The 22442-nt window shown below is 38.5% G+C and overlaps 1 protein-coding gene across 17 annotated transcripts in view; it reads left to right on the plus strand.

Moving 5' to 3' along the window:
- The window catches only part of NCOR1 (nuclear receptor corepressor 1), a gene marked incomplete at its 3' end in the record, with an annotated part of 151056 nt that overhangs the window by 54979 nt on the left and 73635 nt on the right, over positions 1 to 22442 (plus strand). For 11 of the 17 annotated variants that reach the window (XM_081220091.1, XM_081220081.1, XM_081220084.1 and 8 more), the window contains exons 7-15: positions 5259 to 5315; positions 6103 to 6155; positions 6510 to 6536; positions 8575 to 8641; positions 10953 to 11125; positions 12332 to 12422; positions 14110 to 14288; positions 14766 to 14820; positions 15520 to 15621. In XM_081220091.1, the coding sequence (XP_081076217.1) occupies positions 5259 to 5315; positions 6103 to 6155; positions 6510 to 6536; positions 8575 to 8641; positions 10953 to 11125; positions 12332 to 12422; positions 14110 to 14288; positions 14766 to 14820; positions 15520 to 15621 (804 nt within the window). Of the gene's footprint in view, positions 1 to 5258; positions 5316 to 6102; positions 6156 to 6509; positions 6541 to 8574; positions 8642 to 10952; positions 11126 to 12331; positions 12423 to 14109; positions 14289 to 14765; positions 14821 to 15519; positions 15622 to 22442 lie in introns of those variants that run through there. The other 6 variants (XM_081220096.1, XM_081220097.1, XM_081220088.1 and 3 more) reach the window with 2 other exon arrangements.

Raw genomic sequence — 22442 nt, forward strand, 5'->3', positions numbered from 1 at the left:
ATATTTCATTTGCATTTATATGGTATAATACTATTTTGTGACAGTATAATTTTATCAGCTGAGTCTCTCTCCTGTTATATAAATAGTGGTAAGCAAGTGTGTAGCACATAATACAGCCATTCTGTAGTTTTTCACTTTATAAGCAACATTTAATGCCAAATTCACTATTCTAGTAGAGATGGTCATTGGACGTGGAAACGACTTGTATTATCTGCTTCAGAACTGATAGCTGGGCTGTGCTTTGAATTTTAGTTACAAAGTATGAGGCCATTGACCTTTAGGTCAACTTTCTTTTTTAGGTTTGTTAAAATAATTTCTTCTTCCATACTCATAATTAAAAGTGTCCACAGATTTAGGAAAGCCAGGCCTCAATTCTATGAATAATTTTGTGATGCTGAAATTAGTTTTTGGCCAGAATCCAGCCCAGGAACTAGCAGTTAAAGGGAAACTGATTTCACGTTAATGTGAAGAAAACCTTTCAACAGAGCTGCTTAGCACTGGGCTTCCAGAAGCCCCCAGTTCAAGAAAGAATTATATGCTTTAAGTACTATGGTAGAGAATTGGCTTGTCAGCTTAAGGTGATCATAAGGTAGAAGTTGGGGATTGTCATTTCAGTTCATTTGCCTGGTAGTGAGTGGAGTCTTACACAGGCATCCTGTAGCAAGGTTATCCCAGATCCTAAAGGAAATTGACCTTAAGAAAAGCAGCTGTGAGATAGTCATTAAATACACTTTTATAGGAATGATCTTGGACCCAGGTGTATGTGTGTGTGTAGATAGATAACCGAAAGTCATCAGGTACACAATACTTAAGGAATTTTAAGTCACTGAGATGTAGAAATATGGACAATTATTACTAGTTCCTTGACTGGGTTCAAAATTAGTCCAATTTATTGGGCAAAACAACCTACGTGAAGATGAGTCCAGTGAGGGTGAAGGGCAGTCGGTGGAAGGAGTGATGGACCCCTCAGGGCATGCCTGGAGGGCAGTGACGCTGGGGTCCTTGCAGGGATGTGGCCCAAGGTCAACAGGTGCTCCCTTGTTTAAGAAAAGCAAGGTACATGGATTTTATATGAAATCTGCTTTTAAAAAAACACACTGGAGAACAAGAAAGTATTTCTGAGGGCTGATAGGCTTCATGGCCAGTTTGTAACTTCAGGGGTTAAAGTAAATAGGGATTAGAGCTGATAATAATGGAAAAGGATCTTATAAAATAAAATATTGACTTCTTTCTTAGTATGAGTTAACTTTTCAAATACATTGAATTCAGTGATATTTATTAATTGATTGAATTTCTTAATTAGCCTTCTCTTACAGGCCTAATAAACAGTTCCAGTGTTAGTGAATTCTGCAGTTGCCTGACTAGGATGTGAGGACTGAAAACTATTGAACAAGATCTGATAGAGAATTCAGTTTGTGTTAATTTATATATATGTATTTTTTTTCATTAGCTAGTGTAGTAAATGTTCCTTGATGCCCATCAGCAGAAACGAAAGCTCCTTTTAGACCTCTTCTTGCCATTTTAGCATTTACAATTCAGTTTGTTACACATTCTGTGAAGAATAGAAGAACCAAACTTGAAATCTGTCTTAATATTAGACTTGTAATGAGGATTGTTTTTAACTCAGTAATCGTAGCAATCATCTTTCAAAAAATAGGTTCTTTTTGTATCCCCTGCTGCTAGTCATCTGCCTTGGTGGTGCTTGTGCAGTAGACCCTGGATGGTAGCAGAAGCCCCCGAGGGGCGTGATGGGAGCAGGCCAGCTTTCTCACCACTGATCCTTGCCTGTGTCTTCCTCGTCACCGTGCTGCCTTTTGTTAGACCTTCACTGCCTCTGTAGCTTTTTGTCATGAATGACCTTACCTGTTTTGACACCGAGGGCACAGAGCGATGGGGGGCAACAAGAGTACATCTCCCTCTTGTTCCTTGTTTGACAGTGGCACATACTGGTTGGCAATCAAGCCAAATGTGGCCCAAGAGATAGGGGCCCTTATCTCATATGAGGCATCTTTTATTTAGAAAGTTAGTGCGAGGCAGAAAACTACCTCAAACTGACTGTTAGTTTTAAAATTGGCTTCCTGGGAGAAAAATTGCCTTGTATCACATTTAAACTTGAGGCTAGGATTCATTTAGTCTCCAAACAGACTCTTCTCCTGGACTGCTTTTTTTTTTTTTTTTTTTTTGGCGGTACGCGGGCCTCTCACTGCTGTGGCCTCTCCCGTTGCAGAGCACAGGCTCTGGACGCGCAGGCTCTGTGGCCATGGCTCACAGGCCCAGCCACTCCGCGGCATGTGGGATCCTCCCGGAGCGGGGCATGAACCCGTGTCCCCTGCATCGGCAGGCAGACTCTCAATCACTGTGCCACCAGGGAAGCCCTGGACTGTTTTCAATTTGCTGTTACCCTTCCCAGTTGTAGGTTCCAAAAATATTTGTAAGTGCTCTAATTTCAGCATTGTAATACGTGTAGAAAAGAGGGGGTGTGCAGTGAAGCTTTCAGGAACATGTTTATATTTTGATTGAATGATTTGCAAGTTAACGTAGCACCAGAAGAAAGAAAGTGATTGACAGTGGAGAATGTACTTAGTGCCAACAACCTCTGGTCACCACGGCCATTGTCCTGGGAACTATCGATTTCTCTCTCTTTGCCACTCTGCAGACTTGGTTAATCAATGAAGAGCCTCAGTCCTGCCTCCTGGATATTGGTCTGGTCAATTGCTTCTCTTTTCCTCCTTTGCCAGTTGCTTGATTGGAGCCCTCACCTCTCATAGATGCTGAGTTTCCTTCCTTCAGTCTTTTTTTTCTTTCTAATCCATCCTTCATATTTGAGCCCCCTGATGTGGTTCTCCAAATAAAACCTTTTGATGATTTCCCCCTTTCTACAGAGTAGCCCAACCTTTTCATCAGTGCTTACATGCCTGCCTGGGTGGCCCGTGGCCCAATACTCCTTTCTTAGCCATACCCTACCAGAACAGGTGTGAATGTTCCCTTGATGTTAGTAATTTACCCCGTGATGTTGCCCCTGCCGTCAGGCATCCCCGTGGCTTGCCTTTCTTGTCTGTTGAGTGCACTCGACTTCAGGACCCAGCTCAAGTCTCATTTTCTCTATGAAGCCTTTCAAGACTCCTTATCTTCCTACACCAGGGAGGATATCTTATTCATTGTTTCCTTAGTGTCTCGCAGGTGCCTGGCACATAGAACATAGTCAACATATGTTTGAGGCATTAATTAACTTCTATCTATACACTTAGAATAAAATTATATTATGTAAATGTGAAGGTTTTAAATTAATTTTTTTCTGCCAAACGATAGGTTAATCTGTTCTTAGCAGTTAAGCCAACATGAAGTCAAATATGTAATAAAATTTTGCAAAACTTAAATCTTGGGATATGCAGGCACCTTAAATATTAGCCTTTAAAATTAGCCCTGAAGAGGTAAGTGCCTTTACGTAATAGGATACCAGTAAATATTTGTCGTGATACGATTTCCCCCTTGTCTCTCAATATTCTCTGTTACAGCCTCACTTAGCCTGCCTGTTCTTGGCATAGACTCTATGTAACGTGGAGTGCCTCAAGAAAGCAGGTTTAAACATTGGAGAGTGTAGGTCGTCTTGAGAGAATCAGCTATAGGTGCTAGATATTCCAAATTTATCATCTGTGATTATGCTGTTTGTGTGTTATTTAACATATACCTTAAAGCTAATAAATTTTCTGTTAATTACATTTTGGCTTTTTGAGATTAGAACATTGTTCTCAACTGCAGACTGTTTTGATTGTTGTAACTTGGGGGAGCGGTGGAGTGCTGCTGGCATCTAGTGGGTAGAGGCCAGGGTACTGCTGAATAGCCTGCAGTGCACAGGACGGCCCCCATGACAAAGAAGTGTCTGGCCCAAATGTTAAGAATACCAAGGTCGACAAATTGACTTAAAACTATCTACAGAAATAGCATTAGCTATGCAAGTTCAGTGGGTTTTTTTAAATAGTTTTGTATGTGATATTTTTGATATGTTTATTTCTCATAATAACATTTTAAGTTTCTTGGAGTTTGGAAAGTGCGTTTACAGTACTTTGAGCTTCCTTTGCTAATTAAACATAGTCCTTTTCACATAATATATGCTAAATAAATATTTGAACTATTGTAATTGATAAATGAAAAGGATAATGTTTATTTTAAGGGAACATCTTTCTCTACACTTGGGGATACTGATTAATTCCTTTCCCATTTGTGTGTTGCATCAGAAGCCCTGGAGAGTTTCCCAGCCACAGTGCGTGGACGTGGGAGTCTCTGCAGCGGGCAGTGAGCCCTTGTTGTTACTAGTGAGCATGTGCTGGGGCAAGAGAGAGATCTGAGAACCCCCGACACATTTGCTGGATGTCAAATTCCAGCTTAAACAGCTTTAGTATTGAACTTTGTTATATTTCATTTGTCTATTAAAGGTAGATTTCTGTTAGATAGATAGCACTTTGGTCTAGATGATTTTACTTTTTTTTTTTTTTTTTTTTTTTTTGCGGTACGCGGGCCTCTCACTGTTGTGGCCTCTCCCGTTGCGGAGCACAGGCTCCGGACGCGCAGGCTCAGCGGCCATGGCTCACGGACCCAGCCGCTCCGCAGCATGTGGGATCTTCCCGGACCGGGGCACGAACCCGTGTCCCCTGTATCGGCAGGCGGACTCTCAACCACTGCGCCACCAGGGAAGCCCTGACTTTACTTTTGAAAAACATGTAAAAGTATATAATTCAACATTTATTTATTACTGAATACTTAGAGTAATTCAAACTGGTTGTTTTCTCTATTATTACTAAGGTTTTCTTATAATTGGAAAGTATGCTCATTATAAGCTTTTCTTCAAAGAGATCAATTTGGCTTACCATAGTAAACATTGGCAACTTTAATGAAAATTTAAAAGCATAAAATACCATAAAGACATTGAGTTGAAGTATTAAAAATGTTTGAAGGATTCATTTCTAATAGTGAATCTCTGTTCCCTCTCCCTGGAATCTTAATATCTGTTTGTTTTTAAGAATTTACCAATTCTTTAGGTTTTGCTTTCAATACAAATGTTCAGATTTGACTGAATTTCGTGAGGGAGTTATGAAAATAAAATTAGATAGTATTTCAGGCTATCATATGAAAGAATATTTGGAAATAAGGATAAGTTTGACTGTAGATTAGTATTTAAGTAAATATTATTAAATTGGAAGTGATTTTGCATTTAGGTAATATAATTTTTAATTATACAATATAATAATGTTTTTATCTAGAAAAAAGCAGAAGAAGCTCATAAAATATTTGAAGGTCTTGGCCCAAAAGTTGAACTGGTAAGTAAGAAATTTCTTTTTTCATGTCTACTGCTCTTTTTTTTTTTTTTTTTTTTTGCTGTACGCGGGCCTCTCACTGCTGTGGCCTCTCCCGTTGCGGAGCACAGGCTCCGGACACACAGGCTCCGCGGCCATGGCTCGCGGGCCCAGCCGCTGCGCGGCATGTGGGATCTTCCGGGATAGGGGCACGAACCCGTGTCCCCTGCATCGGCAGGCGGACTCTCAACCACTGCGCCACCAGGGAAGCCCCTCTACTGCTCTTTTTATAGCAGTTTTTCTTGGGATAAAATGGAATACAGTCACTTACTTTGGGATGAGAGTGATGTAGCTGGGCAGTAAGGGTGATAAGCTTGAAATAATGTGCACAAACTTGGTTACCTTTGCAGAAACATTTTCCTGATTGTGTTTTTGCCTGAGCAGCCATTTAATCACTTGGTTAGAAGGAGAAAGAAGTAAGAACAGAAATAGAAAGCTCTTTGAATCATACTGTTAGGGTAATATTGGTGTTAAATCCTCCTTTGCCTTTGAAATTAAAAAAAATCTATGAATGAATTTATTATGGGATACAGTGGATTTATGAACTTTCTTAGAGCAGTGGCATTGTTAGGAGATGGGGTGGACAGAGTTATTCAGGGAACCTGAGTCTGGAGGTTTTGGTAGGGCGTCTGTTGTGTAGACCCAGTAGTAGTGTACCTCGGCTTCCATTGAGATAGAAATTGTGTCTTTGTCTCTTCATAGACATATGATGTACACCATTTTGTATATAAATGTTTGATTTATTTTATAGCCACTCTATAACCAGCCATCAGATACCAAGGTGTACCATGAGAACATCAAGACGTAAGTATTGATCATCTTTGGAGTTCTTCAGTTAAAGACCGTATATTCTATAAAGAGATCATTTTTATGTTATCTGCTGACATAGTATTATAATATAGTGTAGGTGTGTTATAATGCAGTGTAGGTGTGTTTTAGATTTGTGTAATTTGCTGTCGTTTTACTATATGTTATCTTCCTCTGGCTTCTTGGGGGTTGGGGTAACAGCTTTGAGTTTCCGAGGCCAAAAAATGAAATAAATTATTGCATAAAACTAGCTGGTTTTATAATCTGCTAGTAAAAAAGGTGGATACTTAACATTGAAATGGCTTACCTTGAGGCTTGAATTTTTTGCCTCCTGTTTTGTCTTTTTTTCAGTGGAGTACCTGCAAGGCGCATGATGAAGTAAGATAATGAAGCTTTTTCATTTAAGACTAGTGATGACACCGTCCCCCACCAAGCCACATCTGCCATTGCAAAGTAGAAGTGCCACGGATCATTTTATCATTATTCAAAATCCTATTCTAGGGAAATCCCTTCCATGACTCTTGCTAATGACGGTATTTGTAGACCCTTCTGCCATTTCATGTCCTGGTGCCTTGGAAGCGCTCAGCCACCTCATGTGGGTGAGGAGACTGCTCCAGGTTGTAGTTTGCTTAGCCTTGCTCATCCCAGACACCAGGCCTTTATGGATGCACATTTTGGAATGAGAAAATAAGCGAAAAGAAAACCTAATTTACTGATCTGATTGAAGTAAGAGAGGAAGCTAGATAGGTATCTTTTTTTTTATTATCATATTTTAAGAGAATTTTAGATGAATTATTCTTAGTTTGTAACAAAAATGTGATATTTCTACTTTATATGTTTTATTAAGTATAACCAGAACATTATACTTATTTACTAGTACCGTTACTAATGAGCACATTGCTATTTATATATATATATATATATATATCTTTTTTTTTTCTTTTAAAAAATTTTCTTACTGAGAGTATGTGCAATAGTTGACTACTTTGCAGAACTGGTGGCAAATATAATTTGCATGGTAGTATGCATGACAAAAATTGAAATTTGAATAATTTTAACTTTTGTTAAGTAAGTGGTTTATAATAAAAGTCATATACTTAGAATTTTTCTGTGAGATGCTGCTATGGGCTTGACAGCCCTTAGAAGTAGGTTAGGCAAAACTCATATAAAATATACCTTGTTTTGGAACTGTTTCGCTGTTTTAACATTTTTACAAAGGAGAATAGCAGATAAAATCTAGTTGGCTATTTTTAATGATTATTTTTCCCGCAAAGCTTCCGTTATGTTTGTGTTCTGTCTCTTCCCTGATACTAGCTGCAGAGAAGCCCTGATTTATTTCATATTAGCTACGTTGCCTACGACAGTGCTTATCACACTGTCCTGCGATGGGGTTCTTCATTTAAATTCTTAGGAAACATTTTAAGTTATATTTATTGATTGTCATTTGCTTTTGAGTAGCACATAATCACAATGAGAGCAAACTGAATATATGGTAACGCTCCTGCTGTACGTCACCTTGTGAAATACCGTTTGCTCAGCTGCATGCGTCTGTATGGATCGTTCAGTAGCTATTCTGTCATCACCGTCATTTGCTTTGTATGAAATAGCAAACGTTCCTTTTAATAATTCTCTTCATCTCTTGGCTACTTTTCCATATAGCCAGCACCTGACTGTCCATGCTTATTTGAGTGGAGCCAGTGTCAGTGTTAGTCCTGAGTGGCAGATAATCCAAAAAATTACTTCTACTTGCCTTGGCTTTGTATTTATATTTGAATAATCAGCTTGAAATCCTTTCTGGAAGTAGGTGGGCTATAAATATTTACATCTGAGCCTGCATGTCATTGTTTTTGAAGGTTGCAGTGCTTCCAATTTGAAAAGTGAAACTATTACACTAAGTTATAAGGGAAGTCTTCCTGTCCTGTCACGTTGGCCTCCGTGGCGTCTTAGAGTGTATTGTGTTGTTTCTGTGTAAAGCAGAAGCCGCCTCTGTGTTGGTGCACTCTCACAGGGAGGGCAGCACATACCTGAGGGAGGAGATAACTTCACAAGCTACGCCTTCTCTTACTCCCCCCTCCCTCCAGGAGTGTGCCAAGGTGTTTATCTCATGAGGGTTCTTAAGGAGAATCAGTAACTGTGTAATCAGAACTTGAAAATAATATTTGCCTTACAATTGAATGTAATAACTAAAGATGAACTATTTGTATTAAAGACTTACTATAGAATGGGAGGAATTTTAGCCAGTTCTAATTATTGCAGGAGTCTTATTTTGCAGGGTGAAAAAAATTAGGGTTAACTTTGATTACATCATATATTCTTAAGTGATCTTCGCTTGTTTTTCAGTGTCTCTGAAAACAAAAAAGTGAATGCATTATTGTACTTTTTCTTAATGTCATACAACCATATTTTTCTCTTCTAGAAACCAGGTGATGAGGAAAAAACTCATTTTATTTTTTAAAAGAAGAAATCATGCAAGAAAACAAAGGGTGAGGTCCTATCCTTGTTAACTGAAATTTGTGCAACTTTCCCGTCCGCGCTTCTTCAGGCATTCGCTTTCCCATTGTAGTGAGAACGGTTCTTGATCACACATGAGAACAGGTGCTGATTTAGACAGTAACTATAGATGTGACGTGAATATAAATCTAATTCTAGCAACATTTTGATGTCATAAATCACATTTAATATCATTATCAAATTAATTTCTTTGGTCATCTGTGTATAACATTTTCATCTAGCCAAAATAAAGAAAATGGTGAGTAGTTAAAAAAAAATATGAAAGAGAAATAGGATGATCTACATTTAGTCCCTTAACCCTCAAACAAATGTGGGTAAGTTATGGTCATGCTGATAAGACACCACTGTTCTTTCTTATTAGAAACTGAGTCAGCTAAGGTTCAGCTTTTTCAAATTCACATCGTTTTTCATATTTATTATATGACTTGCAGTCTAAAAATTTTGTGGTTATAATCTTCATGGAAATTAAGTTACAGAAAATACAATGCCAGTATTCTTATTTTTATACTGTGTTCCTACTAATTTTAGACAGACTATTAATTCATTTAAATTGCTTTTTAGTGAATAAATGATGTTCTTTGATTCACATCAGAAATGAACTTTGTACCTTGTATTTAAGGACATGACAGTTTAATGAATTGTAAGGGTCAACAGCTTTTATTTGGTATATAGCTTCTAATGTTCTAATTTGCCAGTCTAGTCCTTCAGATACTTTCTTAAATTACTAGTCTTGAATCTTTTTTTTTTTTTGCCAAGAGCATACACATATAAATAAGAAATTAGCTGAAGTATTTTTTTCTATCTGATAATTTTGTTGTAATTATGGTGTAATTGCTAAATTTGCTATCTGGAGACACAAACACAGAAGCATGGACTTTGTTTTCATACTTCACAGGGTATTTAGTTATGAAGTTGATATGTTCATTGATTTGCTTAATAAATACTTATGGACTATTTCCTTTGTCCCATGTATTATTCTACAAAGGGAACGGGCAGCCACGTGGTTTTAGCCCTTAGGGAGCCTAAGGAGTAAGGGGGTAGATGAGGCTGCAGGCGATTACAGTGTTGTGGTCTTACGATGGCACAGGATGTACAGATGACCATGAGAGCGTGTAAGGGGACAGCTGGCACAGATATGAATCATGAGGGGTGTTGCACAGGAAAACCAGTCCTCTGCAGACTTTCACAAGCAGTAGGAGCAGCTCACGGGAAGGTCTGGGAAGTGGAGGGAGTGCGGCAGGTTGGAGAGGGCTGGGCTTGGACTGAGCTGGGAGGGTGGCGAGGAGTGAGGCTGGGCAGGGAAGCCAGGGCCGGGTCGTGCACAGATCCTGAGGGCGGCTTTTAAGTGTTTGAGCTGAGGAAGTGAAACGTTGAGCTCTGTGTTTTAAGAAGTTGCATCTGGTTATGCCATTCAGGGTGCGTGGGAGTCATTTAGGAAGGAGACCGTTGCTTGAATCCAGATGAGACCGAGGGGGCGGCCTAGAGCTGAGCGCAGGTGGAGGCCCAGGAGTAGACCCAGGAGTAGACAGGCTATGAGGAGACGGGTATGGGGAAGGCAGTGCTTTCCCTCGCGGCCGCTTCCTGGAGCTGACCGTGTGGCAGGCCCTTTCATTGTCTCATACCCATGGTCTGGGGCTTGTAGTGCACGGTTCTTTTTTTCTTCTCTGTTTAAAAAATGAGATCATACATTATTCTTTTCTCTAAAAGCATTTGTTCTCGATTTCATGTAGTTTACTGCATTTCTTTTTATCATAAAGTACATCCAATTTCTGCCTTTTCCAGACTGTCAAAAAATGTTCATTATATGGCAATTATTTGTAGTAAGAAAAAACTGCAAGTAACCAAAACGTCCAGCAGCAGAGGGATGGTTTAAGTGTGAGTGTTTTCTCTGACATATTGGAAGGATAACAACAAAATGTTAATCCACTTGCCTCTGGGATTATGAACTATTTACATGTTTCTATTTCTCATTTTCCATTTTTTTTGACAGTGAAGATGTAATTGTTATCGGAGTGGCTCATCATTTAGTTTGTTAATTTGTACAGTCTTAATATTAACTAAAAAAATCCAGCCACAATAGGCTCTATGTGTTGATCTTTCCTAGAAAACAGCTCCCTTTCTTTCTCTTCTTTCAGATCAAGGACAGCTTTTCACTCACAGTTGAGTCATAGGCCACATGTACTTCTGACTTAGCCTTAAGAAGTAACCTTTACTTTAAAGTATTAGGTTTGTCAGAATCACAGAGTTTAGTTTAATTATTAATTTGCTACGGGTATTTAATAGGAGCAAAAAATCTGCCAACGTTATGATCAGCTCATGGAGGCATGGGAGAAAAAAGTGGACAGAATAGAAAATAATCCTCGGAGGAAAGCTAAAGAAAGCAAAACAAGGGAGTATTATGAAAAGCAGTTTCCAGAAATTCGAAAACAAAGAGAACAGCAAGAACGGTTTCAGCGGTAAGTGGTTTGATGTTTAATGGCTATGCTGTTTTCCTTTGAATCATACTTTTGATCCTTCACAATATTTATTGTTACCTGAATCTAATCATTAAGAAAGTTCATAAAGAACTTTTATTATGTTTTTCCTCTTTTTTTTCCAATGGAAGTATAGTTGATTTACAGTGTTGTGTTAATTTCTGCTCTATAGCAAAGTGATTCAGTTATACATATATATACATTCTTTTTAATATTCTTTTCCACTATGGTTTATCACAGGGTATTGAATACAGTTCCCTGTGCTATACAGTAGGGACTTGTTTATCTATGCTATATATAATAGTTTGCATCTACTAATCCCAAACTCCCAATCCATCCCTCCCCTGCCCCTTGGCAACCACAAGTCTGTTCTCTGTGTCTGTGAGTCTAAGAACTTTTATTTTGAATATAAAACTTCATTATCAGCTAACAATGTTTATGCCTTAGTGAATTTAATATTAATTTTTTATATTTAATCATGCTGTTGAATCTAAATTTAAGTGAATATTTTGAAATTAATTCTTCAGTTCTTGAAAACGCTCATTCCTTTGGAAATGACAGTAAGAATAGACTTGCATGTCTCACAGTTCTTCGTCACCTCCCAACATGATCAAAACTCTTAAATTGATTGCTAATTGAGAAATCCTTTGTTATTGGTATGTAGTTTCTGATTTCTTTTTACTTTTAGAGAACAAGTACTTTTGCAAAGGTAGAAGCTTTATTTTTCTTCTCCACTGTCTCATGAAAGCCCCGTTAATCACAATTAAGTTTCTGTCAGGGATAATGATTGTGTTTTTTCCCCATCCCTTTAAAAATGTTTTGTGTATTTTTCTAAGTCTGCTATCCTGTTCTCTGGAAGGCAGACAAAGGACTGCTCTTTGAGATGAAAATGACACCAATAACTGTAGTTTTCCAGAAGTTTCACATAAACAGTTCTGCCATGGGAACTTAGACATGTAACCTTTAAAAAGAAATCTTAGCATTTAAATTGTTACTAATTTTATAGATAAATGGCTTAAACATATTGCTTAAAAGTAGTTTCTCAATAGCATTTTAGGTTTCTTCTCTGACTTCTAGTTCATTAAAAAGTCCCATTCAGAAAAGAAATCGATATAAAAGTAATCTAACTGATATGTCTTCTTTATAAAAGGCCTTTAAATATATCTAAAATTTCTCCCTCATATTTAGAGTTGGGCAGAGGGGAGCTGGTCTTTCAGCCACCATTGCTAGGAGTGAACATGAGATTTCTGAAATTATTGATGGGCTCTCTGAACAGGAGGTAAGACAGTTAATTGATTTAATTCAAGTTAATTGATTAATTATTCAGGCATTTTAGCCTCATACCCCATAAACTAAGGGTTTATTTGTATATAACTGAGGGAACACTTATGGCATTTGAACTGTTCCAATTCAAAGTTTGTGGCCAACCATCGAAGGTTTTAAACAAGGCCGCCCTATGATCATATTGCCATTTTTACAAAGACGGCTTTGGCAGCAGGGAGGCCTGGAAAGAGGTGAGGAGGCTGTTATGATAAAAATAAGGACCTGAGTCAGGGCGACAGTGGTAGAAATGTGTAGGAATGGCCTGGTGGAGAGATTTGTAGAAGGCAGAGTGGACAGGACAAGTATGGGATGAGAAAGAAGAGCAGGTTAGAGGACTGAGCTGCTGGTGCCGTTTCCTAAAAGAACAAAGGAGCATGTACTTTGCAGGTGTTTGTATGTTGGCTTGTGGACCTGAGGTTCGGGGGGATGTCCAGAGTGTAATCTCTAGCCAGCTGAGATCTGATCTGATATTAATAAATCGGTTCTGAGTAAGAATAAATTTCTGTTCCTAACAGTGAATCTTCGTAGCTGTTTTCAAACTGTCTCTGAAGGTCGGTCCAAACACCGTATATTGAGTTTTGCTAGTTTTGGTTTTATAATATGGCTTTTAAAAAACCTCATCTCTAAATTCTGAAAGTCATGCTTATTTGAACATTGTGGTCCTCTTAAGTAATGAAGACAATTGTTATATTGCTATACATTCCAGAATTTGTGGCCGTAATCTCTGCAGTGATGACTAACTCTGTGTGAAATTTCTTTGCTCACTTTTTGACTGATTCTTTAAGGGGGGCATCTGTAAACAGCCAAAACTAGTATCAGGTGAGGTGATTTCAAGCTAATGTGTCTGTCCCAAACCACACTTTGGTGTTCAGACTGACTGAGAGTACCCATAAAATTAGAACCTTTGTAAGGACTTTACTCTAAGGCAATGTCCGCTTCTAGGAGAAGAGTTTCAGGAAAAGAACCTATCCTTGTATTGAGGTCAGTACTTATACTTTTTGGTAAAAGTTTTCTCATGGAAGTTTGTGCTTATAAACTTATTGAATTAAACTGTGGGAAAAATAAATTGTATAACTGTAACCAAGTTTTAGTTGAAATTCTAAGGATAATAGTCTTAAATTTGCAATGGAAAGATTATATAAGATTAGCAAGAAGTGTTTAATACTTAAGTAAGTTTAGTTAATTTAAAATCAATGACCTTAAGATTTCGGTTCCTGTCTGCTTATTTTTCTATTTTATTATTCTTTAAAATTATGTTAAGACTTTTTTTTAAATGAGGCAATATTAATGTTAGTAAGTGCTTCATAAAATCATTACTTCAGTGACCTGACATTACTGTGTGTCCTTTAGGTCTAAGATTCATTATTTGAAGTATCAGCTTCCTTTAAGGAAAGAACTCTTCTCAAATTGTAGTAGTGGATTATAAAAAAATAATACCTGTCCTCTCTGCCACTGTTATTCATGCAATGAGTATTTATTAGATAATATGTATAATTACTGTACGTTAGATGTTATGGTACCACTGCTGTTGTCATTAAAGTACATACGTGGTGTTTCACTGTCTATTAAGACAGTTGGTCTGTGGCCCTATCTAAGTTTTATTCTCTGTAAGTTGCATTTTTTTCTTTTTTCTTTTTTTTCAGAATAATGAGAAACAAATGCGACAGCTCTCTGTGATCCCACCTATGATGTTTGATGCAGAGCAGAGAAGGGTCAAGTTCATTAACATGAATGGGCTTATGGAGGACCCTATGAAGGTTTATAAAGATAGGCAGTTCATGAATGTTTGGACTGACCATGAGAAGGAGATCTTTAAGGACAAGTAATTTAAATTTTAAATTACTCTCTAATAGAAGCTTGCATAAGTTAGTGAAAAGTATTGGCATTTACTTGTAAATTGAACTGTTTCCCCCAAAACTTGACCCCATTTTGGCATTTGAGTGGGTACTGTGGAAGTCAGAAAAGACAGATTTGATATGACCTTCCTGTAAGTTTATGGGTGGGAATGTAGGTACCAGGTAAGAACAGGGTTGTGGAGTCATTTTAAGAGTGGTACCCAAACCTGGGTGGTGTCCTATTCACCCGGGGGTGCATTTTAAAGTTACAGATTTCTGTGCTCTACTGTATTCCAGTCCAATCAGTTCCTGGCGGACGGTGCCCAGGAATCTGTGCCCTTTAAGAGGACATTAGCATTTAGGAGTCGCTAGAAATTAGTCTACATTATATTTCTATTCCCAAGGGCTTTCCCCCCTCTTTTTAAGTTGTTAAAATGTGTGTGTGTGTTTTTTCTTTTACTCAGGTTTATCCAGCATCCAAAAAACTTTGGACTAATTGCATCTTACTTGGAAAGGAAGGTAAGAAATGGTTTGCACTGAGAATGTCTATAGGTTTGTGATGGTTGCTGCTTTGAAGCTTTTGTGCCTAGTGCACAGAAGTAGTTAAATAGAAATATAAGTAGTTAAATAGAATTTTTGCAAAGGGCTTGATACAGAAAAGATTCTCATGTGAATGAATAGTATAGTGATATTTACAATTATATGATGACCAATTCTAAGCACAGAACACAGACTCCTTTTCATGGTTAATCAAAAATGACCTGATATTATATTTCCCTAAAAACACATAGGTTACAATGTTTTTTGAACCTCATTAAACTTCTAATTAAATTTTCAGAGTCCTGATTTTCCCTGAAATTTTTTCACAGTGGATTGGATGTTGGGTTTGTGAGCAAAGTGAGACATTTTGAATATTTACGTATATAGAGGAAGAAAGAGAATTTAGTTACTCGTAAAGAAGAAAGTGCTTGAATGTTTCTGATAGTTCCTGGTATCTTTTACATAATTTGTATTAAGACAGCTGTAATTGTCCATCAAGATAGTAGACACTATATATATGTATTTTTACAGCCTAGATATGCCTTAAAAAGCTAGCCATTTGTGGTTTTCCTCATTTTATACTTTGAGAACACTAGAGATTTTCCTTGAAAGTGTTACTTGGTATTTTAAAAAAATTTTATTTCATTGGATCCTCAAAAATAATTTTTTTTTTTGTAGAGTGTTCCTGATTGTGTTTTATATTACTACTTAACCAAGAAAAATGAGAATTATAAAGCCCTAGTAAGAAGGAACTATGGAAAACGCAGAGGAAGAAACCAGGTATGTTTCATTATTGTATGAAACAATTTCAGGGTTGGTGGAAATATGAAGATGAAAAATTTTAACAGGAGCCTTATATGTAATAAGGTGTACTTTAGGAATTGACGTTTCTATTAAATTAATTAGAATGTTATGAGCATGTTTTGATTATTTTGAATATATATTTAATGTGTTATATTTTCTACTTTGAATGCATTTTAAGTTTCTAGTATAACAAAATTAATGAGAAGTTTTATATTTTCATGCTGTCGAAATTGTGCATGTCAGAGTTAACAATAATAATGTAATTAAATATTAGAACCGTGACAGCCTATTTAATATACCACCTTTACCAGTCCTTTTGTCTGTGGAGGGGACAGGTAGAGTAAGGGAGAGAAGTATAGCATGGTGACTAGAGTACAGGGTTGTTTACTGAAATACCTGGGACCTGATTGTGTTTCAGGTTAACTTTATTTCTGGGGTTAAAGCACTTGACCTCAAAAGATTGTTTTTAATGCAGTGCAGTATGTGTTTTCACAGTCGCAGTTCAGTACTTTAGAAACTCTTTTCCTTCAAGTAGCTGATCAGCCGCCGTCACAGCTCCCATCTGTTCTTCCTGTGTGCCCCACACCCTGAGACCGCTTGCAGGATGCGTGGCACGTGTGGGCGTGGACGGCTGCTGCCATCTTCAGCATTCCTGATGCTCTTCTGGTTCCCTCACACAGTCCCCCGCCTTCCCTCCCCTGGTCACCCTGGTCGCCAGATACAGGTTCTCTCATGATGTGTGGTCATTGTTCCTCCAAAACAATGCCACCTGACAAGATGTGATGACACACTCATCAGAAGCAGTATTTCTTGGTCAAAAAAAGTATAGAGTGTTTCATCAGTCAACTGTAAAACGCTGCTAGAGGTCAAGTGAGCTGCGGTGGGTGGGTGAGGGGCCAGGACTAAGACCGTAGTGAGCGAGGGGCACGGGGTGCGGGGCGACACGCTGCAGAGCACAGGTGTCCCCTTGTTTGTAAGGTTTGCTTAGAGAGGGTGCCGAGGAACGGTGGCGGGGCTGCTGGGAATCAGAAGGGAGGGAAGGGCCTGCTGGTGCAGCAGCCAGTGTTGCAGAGACAGAGCAGTGGCTGCAGAGCTCCAGGAAGGGCTAACCAACTAACTGAATGGCAGGTTGGACATTGACGGTGATGTGGGAAACTGTTGCACCAGAGGAGCCAGGGTATCTCTCCACTTCCCACAGAGAAAGTGGAGTCAGTCCATTAGCCAGAGATGGTAGAGCCTACCAGCATCTTAAACATGTTTCAGCTACTAATTTTTTTTTTAATTGATTCTTCCAATCCAAGAACATGGTATATCTCTCCATCTGTATCATCTTTAATTTCTTTTATCAGTGTCTTACAGTTTTCTGCATACAGGCCTTTTGTCTCCTTAGGTAGGTTTATCCCTAGGTATTTTATTCTTTTTGTTGCAGTGGTAAATGGGAGTGTTTCCTTAATTCCTCTTTCAGATTTTTCATCATTAGTGTGTAGGAATGCAAGAGATTTCTGTGCATTAATTTTGTATCCTGCAACTTTACCAAATTCATTGATTAGCTCTAGTAGTTTTCTGGTGGCATGTTTAGGATTCTCAATGTATCTGCAAACAGTGACAGTTTTACTTCTTTTCCAATTTGTATTCCTTTTATTTCTTTTTCTTCTCTGATTGCTGTGGCTAGGACTTCCAAAATTATGTTGAATAATAGTGGTAAGAGTGGACATCCTTGTCTTGTTCCTGATCTTAGAGGAAATGCTTTCAGCTTTTCACCATTGAGAATGATGTTTGCTGTGGGTTTGTCATACATGGCCTTTATTATGTTGAGGTAGGTTCCCTCTATGCCCACTTTCTGGAGAGTTTTTATCATAAATGGGTGTTGAATTTTGTTGAAAGCTTTTTCTGCATCTATTGAGATGATCATATGGTTTTCATTCTTCAGTTTGTTAATATGGTGTGTCATGTTGATTGATTTGTGAACATTGAAGAATCGTTGCATTCCTGGGATAAATCGCACTTGATCATGGTGTATGATCCTGTTAATATGTTGTTGGATTCTGTTTGCTAGTATTTTGTTGAGGATTTTTGCATCTATATTCATCAGTGATATTGGTCTGTAATTTTCTGTTTTTGTAGTATCTTTGTCTGGTTTTGGTATCAGGGTGATGGTAGCCTCATAGAATGAGTTTGGGAGTGTTACTTCCTTTGCAATTTTTTGGAAGAGTTTGAGAAGGATGGGGGTTAGCTCTTCTCTAAATGTTTGGTAGAATCCACCTGTGAAGCCATCTGGTCCTGGACTTTTGTTTGTTGTAAGATTTTTAATCACAGTTTCAATATCATTACTTGTGATTGGTCTGTTCATATTTTCTATTTCTTCCTGGTTCAGCCTTGGAAGGTTATACCTTTCTAAGAATTTGCCCATTTCTTCCAGGTTGTCCATTTTATTGGCAATGAGTTGCTTGTAGTAGTCTTTTAGGATGCTTTGTATTTCTGTGGTGTCTGTTGTAACTTCTCCTTTTTCATTTCTGACTTTATTGATTTGAGTCCTCTCCCTCTTTTTCTTGATGAATCTAGCTAATGGTTTATCAATTTTGTTTATCTTCTCAAAGAACCAGCTTTTAGTTTTATTGATCTTTGCTATTGTTTTCTTTGTGTCTATTTCATTTATTTCTGCTCTCATCTTTACAATTTCTTTCCTTTTCCTAACTTCGGGTTTTGTTTGTTCTTCTTTCTCTAGTTCTTTTAGGTGTAAGGTTAGATTGTTTATTTGAGATTTTTCTTATTTCTTAAGGTAGGCTTGTATTGTTATAAACTTCCCTCTTAGAACTGCTTTTGCTGCATCCCATAGGTTTTGGATCGTCGTGTTTTCGTTGTCATTTGTCCCTAGGTATTTTTTGATTTCCTCTTTGATTTCTTCAGTGATCTCTTGGTTATTTAGTAACATATTGTTTAACCTCCATGTGTTTGTGTTTTTTACATTTTTTTCCCTGTAACTGATTTCTAATCTCATAGTGTTGTGGTCAGAAAAGATGCTTGATATGATTTCAATTTCTTAAATTTACTGAGGCTTGATTTGTGAGCCAAGATGTGATCTATCCTGGAGAATGTTCCGTGCACACTTGAGAAGCAAGTGTAATCTGCTGTCTTTGGATGGAATGTCTTATAAATATCAATTAAATCTGTCTGGTCTATTGTGTCATTTAAAGCTTGTGTTTCCTTTTCTGTCTGGTGATCTGTCCATTGGTGTAAGTGAGGTGTTAAAAGTCCCCCACTATTATAGTGTTACTGTCAATTTCCTCTTTTATAGCTGTTAGCAGTTGCCTTATGTATTGAGGTGCTCCTATGTTGGGTGCATATATATTTATAATTGTTACGTCTCCTCTTGGATTGATCCCTTGATCATTATGTAGTGTCCTTCCTTGTCTCTTGTAACATTCTTTATTTTAAAGTCTCTTTTATCTGATATAAGTATTGCTACTCCAGCTTTGTTTTGATTTCCATTTGCATGGAATATCTTTTTCTATCCCCTCACTTTCAGTCTGATTGTGTCCCTAGGTGTGAGGTGGGTCTCTTGTAGACAGCATATATATGGGTCTTGTTTTTGTATCCATTCAGCAAGACTGTGTCTTTTGTTTGGAGCATTTTACATTCACGTTTAAGGTAGTTATTGATACGTATGTTCCTATTACCATTTTCTTAATTGTTTTGAGCTGTTTTTGTAGGTCCTTTTCTTCTCTTGTGTTTCCCACTCAGCGAAGTTCCTTTAGCATTTGTTGTAGAGCTGGTTTGGTGGTGCTGAATTCTCTTAGCTTTTGCTTGTCTGTAAAACTTCTGATTTCTCTGTTGAATCTGGATGAGATCCTTGCTGGGTAGAGTAATCTTGGTTGTAGGTTCTTCCCTTTCATCACTTTAAATATATCGTGCCACCTTCTTCTGGTTTGTAGAGTTTCTGCTGAGAAATCAGCTGTTAAGTTTATGGGAGTTCCCTTGTATGTTGTTTGTCATTTTTCCCTTGTTGCTTTCAATAATTTTTCTTTGTCCTTAATTTTTGTCAATTTGATTACTATGTATCTCCACGTGTTTCTCCTTGGGTTTATCCTGTATGGGACTCTCTGCGCTTCCTGGATTGGGTGGCTATTTCCTTTCCCATGTTAGGGAAGTTTTTGACTATAATCCTTCAAATATTTTCTCGGGTCCTTTCTCTCTTCTCCTTCTGGGACCCCTATAATGCGAATGTTGTTGTGTTTAATGTTGTCCCAGAGGTCTCTTAGGCTGTCTTCATTTCTTTTCATTCTTTTTTCTTTATTCTGTTCTGCAGCAGTGAATTCCACCATTCTGTCTTCCAGGTCATTTATCTGTTCTTCTGCCTCAGTTATTCTGTTATTGATTCCTTCTAGTGTAGTTTTCATTTCAGTTATTGTATTGTTCATCTCTGTTTGTTTGTTCTCTAATTCTTCTAGGTGTTTTTTCTTTAATTCTACTAGGTCTTTGTTAAACATTTCTTCCATCTTCTCGATCTTTGCCTCCATTTTTTTCTGAGGTCCTGGATCATCTTCACTATCATTATTCTGAATTCTTTTTCTGGAAGGTTGCCCATCTCTACTTCATTTAGTTGTTTTTCTGGGGTTTTATCTTGTTCCTTTATCTGGTACATAGCCCTCTGCCTTTTCATCTTGTCTATCTTTCTGTGAATGTGGTTTTGTTCCACAGCCTGCAGGATTGTAGTTCTTCTTGCTTCTGCTGTCTGCCCTCTCAGCTACTAATTTTTAACAATAGCTTTATTCCTAGTTAAAACTAGTATTTATAATATTTATTTTTAGAAATTATATGTATTACTGTTTAATTTTTTCAATCCCAGATAAAGTCAGGAGATAATTTGATTTATATTATACCTCACTTTTGCTGGGTTAGCAGTCTGTTGCTTATGATGACGGAGCAGGGAGTTGTGTGCGACGGGGAGTGTCTCTGTTACTCTGAAACATCGGCTTTCTATCCTAAAGTTATCTGGGACAGCATTTTACTCCTTGCTGGGATGTACGTGTCCCTGTGCAGTTCGAGGCACGGTGGTGTTTTCTTCTGAACCACTTGTCCTCTGTGCTAGCACCCTTCCCACATCTCAGGACGCATGTGCAGAGCCAAGGTGGTTCGTGTGTACCCTCACTTGGACCTGAACCTTGGGATGCTTGCCCCTGGCTAGGCTCAGTTTCGTTTTTGGTAGCCTTTCTGATAGTCTAGTCCTGCCACCCTGAAGATTTTCCCTCTATTTTATATTTCTCTGGTTGATTCACTGGAACTTGGGAGGGGAGGGAGTTAAATGATGGACTTACAAACTACTATCTCAGACCAAAAGAATCTTACCTCTGTTTCTTAGTTGCTTGTGTCAAAATACTTGGACAGTTTTTCAGAGGTAGGTAGTGTTGGGCTGTGTTTGCTCTCTCCTGTGGAACCGAATCATGGGTGCTGATACCAGAGGAGAGGCGAGGCCGTTAGACTTTTCAGCAGAAGAGTCACCTCAGGTTTCATTGGTGACAGGAGGCTTCTGGCTGCTCTGTTGAGACTCTAATGTAGGGGAGGCCAGTTAGGGGTTATTTTAGTAATTTCAGTGTCTCGGACCAGGCTCTTGTGGGAGCTGGGGAGAACTGGTCAGGTTCTGGGTATGTTTTTGGAGGTAAGGCCAGCGGGTTTTGCTGATGGAATGATTGTGGGGATGCAAGGACGATTAGCAGAGATAGGCTGTCTTGGCTGCTGGAGTTGCTGTTGACTGTGACGGGCATGGTGGAAGGAGGAGCGGATTTGGGGGGATAATCAGCACGTACTAGATTTTAAATACCTGTTAGACTTTGTCCACATGGAGATGTAGAGTGGGCGGTTAGATACAGAAGTCTGCAGTTTAGGAAGAAGGTCTCGGTTGGAAATAGAGAATTTTCTATATAGAAAAAAGTTCAGAAAGACTTCTTTTTTTTTTTGCCATGCCACGTGGCTTGTGGGGTCTTAGTTCCCTGACCAAGGATCGAACCCAGGCCCCCAGCAGTGGAAGCTCGGAGTCCTAACCACTGGACCACCAGGAAATTCCCCCAGAAGACTTTAAAAAGAAAAAGAATCTAGTTACAAGTTAAAAATTTTTTAATGGTTATTTTTACCCTGGCAGGTATAGAGAGATCTAATTTGAAAATCACTCTACTGCTCTATTATGCAGTCAAGTTTGAAACCTTGGGTCATCCCGAGTGATTAGAGATTTATTCCAGATTTGTTCCTCCGACGTGTGCACTCCATCCTTTCAGGCTTTGATTGCTTCTCCCCTCCCCCACTCCCAGCTGCTTACCTGTAGGAAGTAATTTTTGTTCAGCAGATGAATATGTAGTATGCTGTTGGCTGAGAGATTCCACATCTGTGAGGTGTGATTTTTTTTTTTTTTTTTTTTTTTTTGCGGTACGCGGGCCTCTCACTGTTGTGGCCTCTCCCATTGCGGAGCACAGGCTCTGGACACGCAGGCTCAGTGGCCATGGCTCACGGGCCCAGCCGCTTCACGGCATGTGGGATCTTCCCAGACCGGGGCACGAACCTGTGTCCCCTGCATCGGCAGGCAGACTCTCAACCACTGCGCCACCAGGGAAGCCCGTGAGGTGTGATTTTTAACATTGCTGTTGCCATAGGGGACCTTGCATATTATTTATGCAGAAAATGAGTTTTAATCTTAGAATCATCGGGAAATGAGAGATAATCATACTTTTGTTACAATTGTGTTCAGAGATTATTGTTGGCAAAAGTTTTAACTCTTCTCTCAGAAATTCTGTTGGCTCCTGCCCAAA

The sequence above is a fragment of the Mesoplodon bidens genome (genome assembly GCF_964165515.1).
Source record: "Mesoplodon bidens genome assembly, chromosome: 19".
NCBI lineage: Eukaryota > Metazoa > Chordata > Mammalia > Artiodactyla > Ziphiidae > Mesoplodon > Mesoplodon bidens.